This window comes from Dryobates pubescens, chromosome 3 (assembly GCF_014839835.1).
Source record: "Dryobates pubescens isolate bDryPub1 chromosome 3, bDryPub1.pri, whole genome shotgun sequence".
Taxonomy (NCBI): domain Eukaryota; kingdom Metazoa; phylum Chordata; class Aves; order Piciformes; family Picidae; genus Dryobates; species Dryobates pubescens.
The window spans coordinates 1246600-1259581 of NC_071614.1; the positions used below are offsets into that span (position 1 = coordinate 1246600).

The window sequence follows — 12982 nt, forward strand, 5'->3', positions numbered from 1 at the left end:
GTCCTCATAGCAGAGGTGTTCCAGCCTCCTGATCATTTTCATGACCCTCCTCTGGACCTGCTCCATCAGGTCCATGTCCTTCCTGTGTTAAGGGCTCCAGAGCTGGACACAAAAGCTGTCTTATTGCCTATAAATAACCATTATCATGTGAAATTGAAGCCTTTCTGCCACAAGCTAGCACTTACAAGAACAATGCATTATGCAAAATGAAATCATATGAATCACTTTGCAAACTCTGATTTTTAAGTAGGTACAGGCACTTCAGAAGTTATTCAAAGAACAGAAATGTTCCCTTACCTATCAGGCTATATTTAGTTTTGTGGTTTTTTGGGTTGTGGTTTTCTTTTTTTTTAAATGGGGAAATAAAAGAGATGAAAGGATGAGGGAAAAAAGCAGCTTCGGGGAGAGACAAAGGGAGGCTTAGTCCTAAAAACCAGTTTAGCTCTAAGCATCCCAGCTAATGCAATGTACACAGCTATGGACCAGATCACCCCATGAATTATTCTATTTCTTCCTTAAATCCAGTTGCTGGAATTGTGTGGTTTGCCAGAAATCCTCAAGGCTTTTTTTTCACCTTAACAAAAATTACATGGATGGTTTCACCTCTTCATCTTGAAAAAAAACAACCCCAAACCAAACCTCCCCTCCACACTCTTAAACAAAATGAACAGTGAGGATTCAAATGCAAATATGAACTCCTCTGTGTACACCTTTAGGAGGGAACACACTTGAAACAAAAGTGACTTTCCCAGTTTGACTTTGGAGTAGGTCCACAAGCGGGGCAGCCGAGGTCAGGCCGTAACTGCTGCCCTTTCCCCTGCTGGACCCTGCCTTGGGGAGACCCCCAGCCCCTTCAGCAAGGCTCCCCCAGTCTGCAGGGCACAGCCCATGGGGAGCAAAAGGGCTGAGGGAAAATGGGGACACTGAGTGAAGCTGCTCCACAAGTGCCTTTCACTGCCAAGGGCTCCAGCCCTAACCCCAGCCTGGCTCTCTCAGGCATTGCTGTAGCAGCACAGGACAGGGAAGGAGGGAGAGAAGGGAAGGGAAAGGGAACGGGAAAGTGAATGGGAAAGGGGAAAGTGAATGGCAAAGGGGAAAGTGAATGGGAAAGGGGAAAGTGAATGGCAAAGGGGAAAGTGAATGGGAAAGGGGAAAGTGAATGGGAAAGGGGAAAGGAGGGAAAAGGGGAAAAGCGAAGGAGGAAGGAATCACGGAATGGAGTCACAGGGTCCTAGAAGGTGAAAAAGACCTCCAAGGTCGTCGAGTCCAACTGTCAACCCAGGACTACCAGGTGGGGTGGGAAGGGCCGTGGTGGCGGGGCGTGGCGGGGCGTGGCAAGGCGCGGCGTGGCGCACCCCACCCTCCCACACACTCCTCCCGCCGCCCGCCGGCCTCGTCCGCGCCGTCACTCGCGGCCTCCTCGCCCGCGGCCGCCCCGAAGGCGCGAACCGCAGGGCGCATGCGCGGGGGCCGCCGGCGCCGCCGAGCCACCCTGCCGCGCGCGGGCGGACGGGGAGAGTGGGTCGTGACGTGATGACGCGCTGCGTGTCGCCAGGCGCGCGACCCACGCACGGTCCGTCGGGCTCGTGCTCTCCTCCTGGGCCAGTGCGCTCGGGGCTGTTCCCAGTGGGGACGGGCGGGGCGAAGGCTTCCTCCCTCCTCCTCCTCCTGTCCTCCCCTCCCTTCTCCTCCTCCTCTCCCTCCTCCCTTCTCCTCCTCCTCCTCCCCCTCCCCGGGTCCCCTCTCCTAGGGCCCGGCCCCTTCCCCCTCGGCGGAGCGGGGCCGTGCGGCAGCAGCGCCTCCTCCTCCTCCGCCTCCTACTTCTCCTCCTTCCCCTCCTTCTCCTCCTCCTTCTCCCGGCCGTGCCGGACAATAGGGGCGAGCGCAGCGTGTGTCTCACCCAAAGCGGCCCCCCCAGGCCGGCCTCGCCTCCATGCGCGGCGCCGGGCAGCGGGGCTGACAGCGGCTCCCGCCGGCAGCAGCGAGGCTGAGGAAGCGGCGGCGGCCCCGGGCTCCGGGCCGGCACTCGCCGCCTCGGGCGCTGACAGAGGCGTCCCGCTTCGCCGCCTCCCCCTCGCTCCCGGCGGCGGTTCCCGCCAGGCTTTGGCGGCGGAGGACAAAGGCCCGGGGCCCGGCGCGGCCCGGCCCGACCCCCCGAGGGGTGTGGGGGCGGTGAGGAGGCGCCGGGCCCCGCGGGGGTTTTGCCGCGGGTTTCCCCCCGCCGCCCCGCTGCGGCGAGCCCTGCGCGGGCAGGTGCGGCGGCGGGTGAGGCCGCTGCCCTGCGGCGGGTCGGCGCACGGAGGCTTCTTCAATGGAAGTATGTTACCAGCTGCCGGTGCTGCCGCTGGACAGGCCGGTGCCGCAGCACGTCCTCAGCCGCAGAGGGGCCATCAGCTTCAGCTCCAGCTCCGCGCTCTTCGGCTGCCCCAACCCCCGGCAGCTCTCGCAGGTAGGAACCGTCACCGGGCCCGCCGGAGGGCTCTGCGCCGGGCTCGGCGTCCCCCACGGTCCCCCGCCCTGGCAGGTGTCTCCGGCTAGCCCTCGCCGTGCCGCTGCCGGGCACCGGGGTCTGCTTTCGGTGTCGGCGGGGAGCCGGTGGTACCGGGGCGGTGCGCCGGGGGTGGGCTGGCGGCAGAGCAGCCCCGGGGGGCGAGAGCGGCCTGGCTGCTTCTCCGGCCGAGCATTCCCTGCCTGCTAGCAGGTACCAGTGGCGGTGACGAGAAAATACCACATTTTATGGCTTTATGGCTAGTTATCATCGAGGTTATCTTTTTAGCATCGGTTGTAATGCGAGTGGTGAACACCTTGGGGTTTATTTCCAGAGCCGGTGAATTATTTCTTCTGTGATCGTGAAACTAGGGCTGTTTTCCAGCTTTTTAGCTCGGGCTTTCTTCGAAGGGTCTAAGTTTCCTACAGGGTTGCCAAAAGCTGCAGTGACTTTACTGAAATAACGAACATGCATTGCAGTGTTTTATTTGGGATGCTAAGCTGGTTCTCCCTCCAACTATTAAGACTTGGCAATCCCTCTAGAAAGAGACAAAGATCCTTGGCTTTCCCCATTTCCACGGTATTGTTCCCTGCCCACATTACATCAGTCACAAGATGAGCTACTCTGTATTTTGTTTCATCTGGTCGTGGTGGAAATACTACCGAGAAAAAAAAAAGGTCATTAGAACTATTGGGACAAAAGGGAGGTTTTTCTTCCGAAGGCTGCCCTAAATTTCTGAGCATGGCTCAAAGTGGTTTCCCAGCAAACAGGGATGAAATTATTTTCTGGCTTGGAGAGAATTTGGAATGGTGGTGGGAAGGATGTGTTGCGGTGGGAAATCGGCCCCTTTGGGCTTCCAGGGATTTTCTGTAGCGTCAGGATTGAGATCTCTGAGTGCTCTGAAGTATGCTGTCCTCAGAGGACGTTGTCTTCACTCTTCACGTGTGTAATGGTCAGTTTTTACTGTGTGCATTTATTTGGGTATCTTATGAAGCTGTTTGGCTTTTTCGTGGGAACAGGCTGAGAAATTTGGGCTTCTTCAGCCTGGAGGAGAGAAGGCTCAGGGAAGACCTTAGAGCAGCCTGCCAGTATTCGAAGGTGGCTACAGGGAAGCTGGAGAGGGGCTTTTGACAAAGGCATGGAGTGACAGGATGAGAGGGAGTGGCTTCAGACTCTTCCCCATGAGGGTGATGAGGCACTGGAACAGGTTGTCCAGAGCAGTTGTGGAGGCTCCAGCCTTGGAGGTGTTCAGAGGCAGATTGGATGGTGACTTGAGCAACCTGGTCTAGTGGGAGGTGTCCCTGATGATCTTTAAGGTCCCTTCCAAGCCATTGTGTGATTCATGACTTGCTTTGCTTCGTATGTAGGACATGCAGAGCTGCGAGTCTCTTCTGGCTCTGTCCCTGGTTTGGTAGCAGTGAAGCTCAGTGTGTGTGCATTAGATGCGTATGTTTGGGAGGGAAGAATCAACACAGTACAGTGTTAATTACCAGGAATTTTAATGTGTATGGAAATAATCATTAGCCAGCAAATGAAGATGAACATATGTTGGCAGCCCTCCCTTCCCTGGCTGTGACGAAGAATCGACAAAAACTTTGGGTTTGTGACAAATCTGTTTGCCACGGAGCGACCGGGACAGGACATTGTCCCTCTGGCCTGCTCCATCCCAGCTGCACTTGGTGATGGTGAACTTTCCACGGGCAGAAAGCTTCTGGAGAGTCCACCCTGATTTAGCACGTTTTGCCCTGTGCAAGTGAGAGAAGAGTCTGGCTGGAGGCATTCTTGGCCTTCTGGGAGCAGGAGCGGGCAGAGCGGTCAAGGTGATCGGTGGTGTTTGTTCCTTCCCCGCGTGGGCTCTGCAGCAGGTGACGCACGGAGCGCATGCAAGCTTATCAAATCCAAGACAGGGTTGACATTTAAGTGTGGGGTTTTGTGGTTGGGTTTTTTTTGCTCCAACTTTCAAGCTCCTCAATAGATTCCTTGTTTTCTGACCAATGTGGTGCAGGTGTATTGGAATGAGTCACAGGGAGAGGTGGAAAAAAAGTGAAGACTCCTAAGTGTGCTTGAGCAAGTGGTGTGTGGCCACTGAGTTCAGTCACAGAAGCATTAAGGTAGGAAAAGACCTCCAAGATTATCAAGTTCAACCCTTAACCCAGCACTGCCAGGTCACAACTAAACAGTGTTCCTCAGCACCGCACTTACATGGCTTTGGGGGCTCTGCCACTGCCCTGGGCAGCCTGGCCCTGGGCTTAACCGCTGTTTCAGTGAATAAATTGTTCCTTGTGTCCTAAACCTACCCTGACACAATTTGAGGCTGTTTCTTCTTGTCCTATTAAGTGTTCTTTGGGAGAACAGACCAACCCTAGTTTGCCTCCAGCCTCCTCTCAGGGAGCTGTAGAGAGCCAGCAGGTCTTCCCTCAGCCTCCCTTTCTCCAGCCTGAGCAACCCCAGTTCCCTCAGCTGCTCCTCACAAGACTTGTGCTCTGGACTCTCCACCAGCTTCATTGCCCTGCTCCGGCCACTCACTGTCCTTCTCGGAGCGAAGGACCAAATGAAATGAATGCCTTAATAAAAGCTAATTGGGATATTTAAGTGAGGAAGTCTTTGCTAATACCAGCCAGCAGATCAGAGTGTTTTGCTGTCTTCACTTTTTTCTTCTTCCTTGAAGTCTCCTGCAGACAAAAGGAGCAAAGCTGGAGATGGGTGTTACCAAACTCAAGAAGCTGCTCTGTGCAGCCAGTGGTTTGCAGTTAATACACATCTGGCAGATTTTTCTTCTCTTAAGGTCCCTTCCAACCCAAACCATTCTGTGATGGTGAAAGTATTTTACATGAGAAACTCAAATGAGACGCTGCATGCTACATTAGACAGCATTTAACTGTGGCAGCGCTAAGCAGGCAAATGGTTCTCTCTGTTAAGAGAGATGTTATGTTGATGGTTCAAGCTAATGTTTTGCTGAAGTTCCACTGAATGGGTACTACAAGCACTGTGTGGTGCTTTTTAAACCTTAAATGAAGTGGTGCTGAAAATGACCTGGAGAGTTCTGGCCTGCTCCTCTCAGCACCGGGAAGGATAAATTGTGCTTAGACAGTTATTAGGGGATGTGTGTCTAATCTGTTTGCTTAATTAAGATCCATCCTTACAAGATGCATCGAGCTGACATAACTCCGTTGAAGGTTAAAGTCCTGACATTGGGCTTTCAGCGTTGTCATTTCCTTTGTGCCATCTCTGGTGCGTTGCTGATTCAGTTCACCAAACCCGCAGAGGTGTAACTCAAGCAGGGAACTGGGGAGCTGCCTGCAGTGTCTTCGGGTGGAACAGGCTGAGGGAAGTTTGTTGGAACTGGTTTAAAAGCAAAGCTGCTACCACTCGGCTTTTGAAACCCACAAAAGCCTCGCATAATAGAAATTCCACAGTCTCAGAGGACAGAAGTTCTTGGTAGTGCTTAACTCTGCTTGTCAGGAGAGAGCTCCTTCCTGATACTGAATGGAGATCTTCCTTGTGGTGATTTACACCTGCTCCTAACCTCAGTGAACGGAGAGAAAAGCTTCTTGCTGTTCTCTCTGCAGTTTTGTGTATGAATGCTTTCCCTGTAGTCTCTTTCCTTCGATTTCAAAGCGTTAGCAACAAGAATAAGCAAAGTGACATCTGTTACCTGGAGGTAATTTGTGATATTTATTGTTCGGGTCCAGCCAAGTGAAAAGCTGCTATTGTGCAGGTTTGTACAATCGGTGGAGTTAATAATTGTCTTGGAACATGAAATAATTTTGAAATGCTGGTGTTAAAAGCTGTTTTTAAGGGCACTTGAAGGGGTAACTGCTGAAATGGCTGGGACGTTTCCTGCTGGTGGGATTGCATTTGGGTTCACTGTGAGATCAAGTGGATGCTAAGTAGTACCTTGGATCCTACCTTGAGGGTGCTCGCTCCAAATGTTGCAAAACAATGGTTTGTAAATGAGAGCTGAGCTTTCAAAGGACACTTTGGGGATTCTTGGCCTCATCGACTTTCTTTTTTTTCCACTTCAGTTAACAGTAATAAGAAGTTTCTAAACCTGTACTTCAGTGTGCAAATTTCAGTCTGATTAAGGGTAAGGAATGAAAACCACTTTACAGACATGGCTGCAAGCACTTCTAGATGGTGCCCTGCATTACACTTCTCCCCCAAAGTGAAGTGAGAGGAGCACATCACATAGAGTAAGATTGTGCACATGGGGTCCTAGACTTGAGTTAAAGAGGCTGCAGTGGGGAAACAGTCACTAAGAGCAGCTGGGAGAGCCTCAGGTTGGATTCCTCAGGTACACACTGCCTCTGAAAACTTGAATCCCCAGCATCCCCCCAGTGCTTTGGCCCCTTCTTGCTGGGTGCTCCTCTTCTCAGTCATTCTCACCTGGTGTCACTCAGACAAGTGTGGCTCTGTGTGTAGCGGTACCAGACCTAGTCGGTGAGGTGTGTTTGTGTGGTCTGAGGATAGACACAGGTCTGTAATCCCACACTTGCACCTCTTTGCTAGGAGAAGTGTTGGCCTGACCTATTTTTCCTTTGCAGCTGCTTGTTTCTGCTTCTGCATTTTCTTCTTAGTTGTGTCAACTTCTTTTTCTTTTTGCTCAGGTTATTTTTCAGCCCTGGCTGACTCACAGCACAGCTTCGCTGTCAGTTAGGGGGAAGCTGTGCAGCACAGTGCTAGACCAGGAGGAACAAGCAGTGGGGAGACAGAAGGAATGCTTTAGGCTGGCCCTGCTGTTGTGGAGCCTTCCTCTCCTTATCCACTGGGCTTCCTGACTTGTCTTCACCTTTCTAATCCTCTCCATCTCAGGTGCTCGCTCTTTTATTAGCTTTCTCCTGCTGTTTCCCATATCTCTGCTGCATGAATAATTAACAAGTTAAAATAATGAAATAATTTTCCTGCTGTGATTCCTAGCCTCTGGAATTAATTCTGTGTGTTGTTGCTATGCTTGCCATTCCCTTCATCTTGTGTTTATTGTGTCTGGTTGCTGAGATTGCATCTATTCAGATGAGAGGCAGAGCCTGACTCTGCACACAGCACGGACAAGTTCTGGTCGGGGCTCTGGAGCACTACAGTCATTTTCTGTGCCAGTTCATTTTGCAAATGCTCTCTGACTTTTATGACCAATTAACTTTCTCATGTCTCGTAGTGTAAAGCACCATTGGTCCTTTCATTCTGCAGAAAGTCATAGCAGCTTATTTCATGCCCTGTAATTGCCTGTGTAAGATCTAAGCAGAATAATAGTTCAAAGTCCTCATTAATTTGTCTTAACTCACCAGAAATCAATTCTTCTCTGTCCTGATTGGGGAAGAGTATGTTTTGTGCTTGCTATGAACCTCAGTTTTCTGATGCTATCTTTAGAGAGAAATAGGTTTGAAAAGGCAGAGTGTACCAATGGGGAGGCCCCTCCAGTAAGGAAGGTGCTGGCAAGCCTGCACTCTTATGTGGGAACCTGTCCCTAGCAGTGAGTGTCCCCCAAACAGTTTTGTTTTCTTGGCCACATGATGTGCCAGGTCTTCTTCCAGAGGAGGCCAAGAAGATGGTCAGAGGGCTGGAGCTGAGGGAAACGTTCAGCTCTGCAGGAGGAGCAGCAAATACAAGCACATGCTTGCTGTGTTCATGCACACGAGTCGTAGGACCGGGGACTGACCCTGGACCTCTCCAATTGCTGTTGAGTGTTGTGCAGAGAAATCCTCAGAGGCTGACTGTGAGGATTGTGCTGGGTTAGATGTGAATCTCTCCTCAGTTTGTTCTGATTATGTCATTAGCAAGTCGCTGCGGTGTAAATAAGCGCCCTGTGGAATCCAGGCAGGCAGCCTGCCAGAGACCAAGGCTTTCCTTACAAACATGCAGTTCTGGATTGAAGAGTTGGTTGGGGAATTGTTTATTTGTGTGCTCACATCCTAGATGTATTGTAAAGGAATCTGCAGCCAAATATTTTGTGTTCTTTCTGGTTGGATATAAATCTGTGGCTGCTACCTCGCCTTCCCTGCCCTCCTCCCTGCCAGCCCCTGTAACATCAGCCTAACTCCTGTTTCCCTCCCCCTCTGCCTAGCTTTGTACACCTGTGATACAGCCACCTGATTTATTATCTTCCTGACCACACTCCCACAATAATTAAAGCTAAAGAGATTCCTGGAGCCTGCTTCTCATCTTGAGGTAGAGGGCAAATTCTTTTCTCATCTCCTTGCTGGAAGCGTGGAGGAGCCAACATTTGCAGCAGTCCCTTCTCTGCCTGCCCCATCATCTTTGTGCTGCAGTGAGAGTCATGGAGAGCTCTTCATTAGCAGAACATGTTACTGTTTCTCCCACTCCTTGCTGCCAGCTGATACGTGGAGAGAAGAAGGCTTTTGCCTCTCCCAGTGATTTTTTGGTTTATTGCTATTGTTTTTTTCCATAGCAAGCATAGCTGGAGGCTCCTCTCACTGGTAAGGCTGCATATTTCATACATAGGAAGCACAGCCTGCTGCCCACTTCAGGGCAAAGGGTCAACTCTACCCCAAGGGGGGAGAAAAAACATCAAAGGAAGAGATAACAGATACAGGGACCTGTTCCAAGGCTGTGAGGGAAAAGCTTGAGACTTCAGCAGGAGGAGCAGCCCTGGAACGGGGGAGGTTTGGTGCTCTCTTACCTGGTGGTTCGTAGTTGGCTTAGAAATTGAGGTAGGTGTGAGGGTGGGATGCTAGCAGTAGGTGATTTCCATCGGGATCAGAAAGGGTTAACACACAAAGTACTCTGGGCTTCATAGCATTGCCTGGTGGTGGAGGGGCCGTGGTTGTGGTGGCCTGTGGTAGTTCATGATTTGTGTTCAAAAAAGGAGGCCGATTCTCCTCTGAATAGCTTCAGATGTATCTTTGTCACTTAAGATCTGCATCAAAAAGCAGCCTGGCCAGCAGCTGCCACTTTGCTCAGTCCTCACCTGCAGTACTGCCTGATTCTGTGAGTTTGTTTGCAGCCTACCATAAATGAAGGCCAGAAGTTAAATGTAGTCCTAAAATGCCTCAGCTTTTCCTCCAGGGAATGCATTTGGCTTCTCTCTGGGATGTGTACTGAGTTTTAGGCTCTCCTAAAGGAGAAAGGCTTCATCCAGGAGTGCCCAGTGGTTGAAGCTAAGGTTACCTTGGGGTTTTGCTTTTTTGTGGGCTGTTATGGTTGCTGAAGCTGAGGCTGAGAGATGTTTTCAGTCTTAAACTTGGTTAAAGTTCTTCACCTAAGAAACTTTTGGTAGACTGGACTGTGAGGGAAATAATCTGCTGTGCACTCCAAGGCTAATCCATGTTCACGAGCTTTTGGGGAAAGATGATTTGGGAGGATTAGGGGAGAAGTTATTCCTCATGATTGGTTGACTAGGTAGGAAAGACTATTATGACTAATGAAGGTTAAAGCTTTGTTTCTATAGCCTTAATACTGTTGTGTTCATATGGGAGTGCAGGAAAGAGAATCATAGAATGGGTTGGGTTGGAAAGGACCTCCAAAGGTCATCCAGTCCAGCCCCCCTGCAGTTGGCAGGAACATCCTCCACTAGAGCAGGTTCTTCAGAGCCTTGTCCAGCCTGACCCTGAATGTCTCCAGGGATGGAGCCTCACCACCTTCCTGGGCAACCTGTTGCAGTGTTCCAGCATCCTCACATCCAATCTCAATCTGCTCTGCTCTCATTTCAAACCATTTCCCCTTGTTCTATCACTGCAGGCCGTTGGGAACAGTCCCTTTGCACCCTTCTGGTAGACCTCCTTCATGCATTGGAAGGCTGCTCTGAGGTCTCCCTGGAGCCTTCTCTTCTGCAGGCTGAATGCTCCCAGCTCCCTCAGCCTGGCCTCATAGCAGAGCTGCTCCATGATCATCTTTGTGGCCTCCTCTGGACCTGCTCCATCAGGTCCATGTCTGTCATGTGTTGTGGATGCTCCAGAGGTGATTGTCTTGAAACCACTCTGGGGGCCAAGAGGTCCATTTTTTGTCTTATGCTGAATGTGGCAAAGGATCTGATTAGCATAGAAGGAGGCAGAAGTTGAGGGATGCATCTTAAGCTTATTTCTCAATGTAGCAACACAAGTGACAGAAGGTCTTTAGCACTCCTCACGTTAAGGTTGTTCAAGTTATGCTGCTTCTGTTCTGATGTCTTCAAGTTGAGGGTTTGGGTTTTTTCTGTTTTAATATTTCCTGGCAAACAGGAAGGCAATTCCTTTCATTCTGCCTTGTGTGACACTGCTGCACTCGGTGCTTGGGGAGGCACAGTGGGTGATGAGCATCACTGGCTGGAGCTGCAGTTTTTGTTGTTAATGTTCATTTAAACAGCAATTCTTCTTTTCCCAGGTGTTTCATTTAATGGCTGCAGCCACAGTGCCAAGGCATTTTTGGTGTTAAATGTAAGCAGGGTTGTTTGCACTGTAATCACTTTTAGCTGCCTATCTTCTCCTCTTGTGCTGACATTTGCACTCCTCTGACCCTGCAGAAAGCCCTTTCCTTTTTGGAGCAGTAGTTTCCTGCTGATTTGGCTCTCCCTGGCTTGCTTGTGGGATCTGAGGAGCCTTGGTGCAAGGGAAGGAGCAGGGACGTGGCGTCAGAAGCAGCACCATGTGTGGCAACACTGACTCAAGTTGTTTCCTCTGCAGTTGGAGGACTGTCCAGAACAGCTGACAACTGTGTGGAATTGTTTCTCTTTCTCCCCAAACAAGAGTGGGCTGAATAATTCCCTGGTGTTCCTCAAATTCACCCATGCACTGGATTCTGCTCTTCACTTGTGAACCAGCCTTGTGCCCCCTCCCTAACCTCCCAGTGTCTTTCATACATCAGTAGTCACAGAACTTCCAAATCTGTAATTTCATCTTTACCTGATGAGTCCACACTTCCAGACTTGTCAGATGTTGGACAGATTTAACTTGGTAGGCTCTGCAGAGGGATCTGCCCTGGCTGGCTGAATAGGATGAGTTCCACCAGGTCCTGCACTTGGGTCAGAACCCTGTGAACGTTCCAGGCTTGGGGCAGAGTATCTGGAAACTGCCCAGTGGAAGAGGACCTGGAGGTGTTGATTGATAGGAGCCAGCAGTGTGCAGAGGTGGCCAAGAAGGCCACCATCATCCTGGCTTGCATCAGAAATGTTGTGGCCAGCAGGACAATGGCAGGGATTGTCCTCCTGTGCTGGACACTGGTGAAGCCACACTGTGAATCCTGTGTTCAGTTTTGGGCCCCTTGCTACAAGAAGGACATTGAGAGGCTGGAGTGGGTCCAGAGCAGGGCAGTGAAGCTGGGGAAGGGTCTGGAGAGCAGGGCTGGTGAGGAGCAGCTGAGGGACCTGGGGGTGTTGAGTGTGAAGAGGAGGCTGAGGGGAGACTTCATTCTCTGCAACAACCTGAAAAGAGGTTGGAATCAGGTGGGGGTTGGTCTCTTCTCCCGTGGAACAAGCCATAGGACAGGAGGAAACAGCCTCAAGTTGTGCCAGGGGAGGTTTCAGTTGGACACTGAAAGAGCAGTGAAGCCCTGGGCCAGGTTGCCCAGAGCAGTGGTTGAGTCCCCATCCCTGGAAGTGTTCAAAGACTGGGTAGCTGTGGGACAGGATTTAGCAGTGACTCTTCAGCTGTGGGGTAAGGGTTGGACTCTGATTCTCTGGTAACAAGAGCAAAGGTGGCTGTTAACCATTGAACAGAGGCTTGCTGGGGTGCCTGCAGGCCAGGGAATCTCGAGTTCTCCCTCCTTTCTTAGCTGCAAGCCATCCAGTTTGGAAATCTGGGTTAACAGAGATCTCCAAACCAGGAATTCTTTTTTTTCCTGTCATGTGTGTGAACAGAACACTTAGAAATGACCTACAAATGAGAGGTGGCTTTCAGGTGTCACTGGAAGCCACTTTCCTTCTTGTGTTTGCTGCTGTGAGCAACTCATCTTGCTGCAGCTTAGCTGTGAAATGTCAGAACCCCAGCATCAATCTTGCCTTTTGTCTTTGGAGAATTGCTCAGGCTTGCTTGAGTGTGTGGAGGTGTGTGTACAGAGGGAGAGATGAGAATAAATGTATAGATAGCTCTGAAAGTGTGGTAGCTGAGTGAGGGCATGGTGGGTGCTGCACAGAATCAGAAAACAGCGTTCTGCCCCTGGGCTCTGCTCAGACCCCATCTGCCTCCAGTTCTGGTGTCCCCAGCATAAGGACACAGAGCTGTTGGAGTGAGTTCAGAGGAGGCCACAAAGATGATGCAAGGGCTGGAGCACCTCTGCTGTGAGGACAGGCTGGGGGAGCTGGGGGTGCTCAGCCTGGAGAAGACTCCAAGGGGACCTTAGAGCTGCTTTCCAGTGCCTGAAGGGATCCTGCAGGAAGGCTTCAGAGGGGCTTTCCATAAGGGTGTCCAGAGGCAGGGCAAGAGGGAATGGTTTGGAGCTGAGGAAGAAGCTCTTCAGTATGAGGGTGGTGAGACTCTGGAATAGGTTGCCCAGGGAGGCTGTGGCTGCCTCCTCTCTGGGGGTGTTCAAGGCCAGGCTGGATGAGGCCTTGGCTGGCAGAGAGGTTGG

General features: G+C 51.2%; 1 protein-coding gene across 2 annotated transcripts in view; it reads left to right on the forward strand.

Moving 5' to 3' along the window:
* Nucleotides 1-2184: 2184 nt before the first annotated feature.
* Nucleotides 2185-12982, forward strand: part of PDE7A (phosphodiesterase 7A) — a 51652-nt gene continuing 40854 nt past the window's right edge. For both annotated transcript variants that reach the window (XM_054179088.1, XM_054179091.1), the window contains exon 1: nt 2185-2449. In XM_054179088.1, coding sequence (XP_054035063.1) covers nt 2312-2449 — 138 coding nt within the window. In that variant the 5' untranslated portion in view covers nt 2185-2311. The remainder of the gene's footprint in view (nt 2450-12982) is intronic.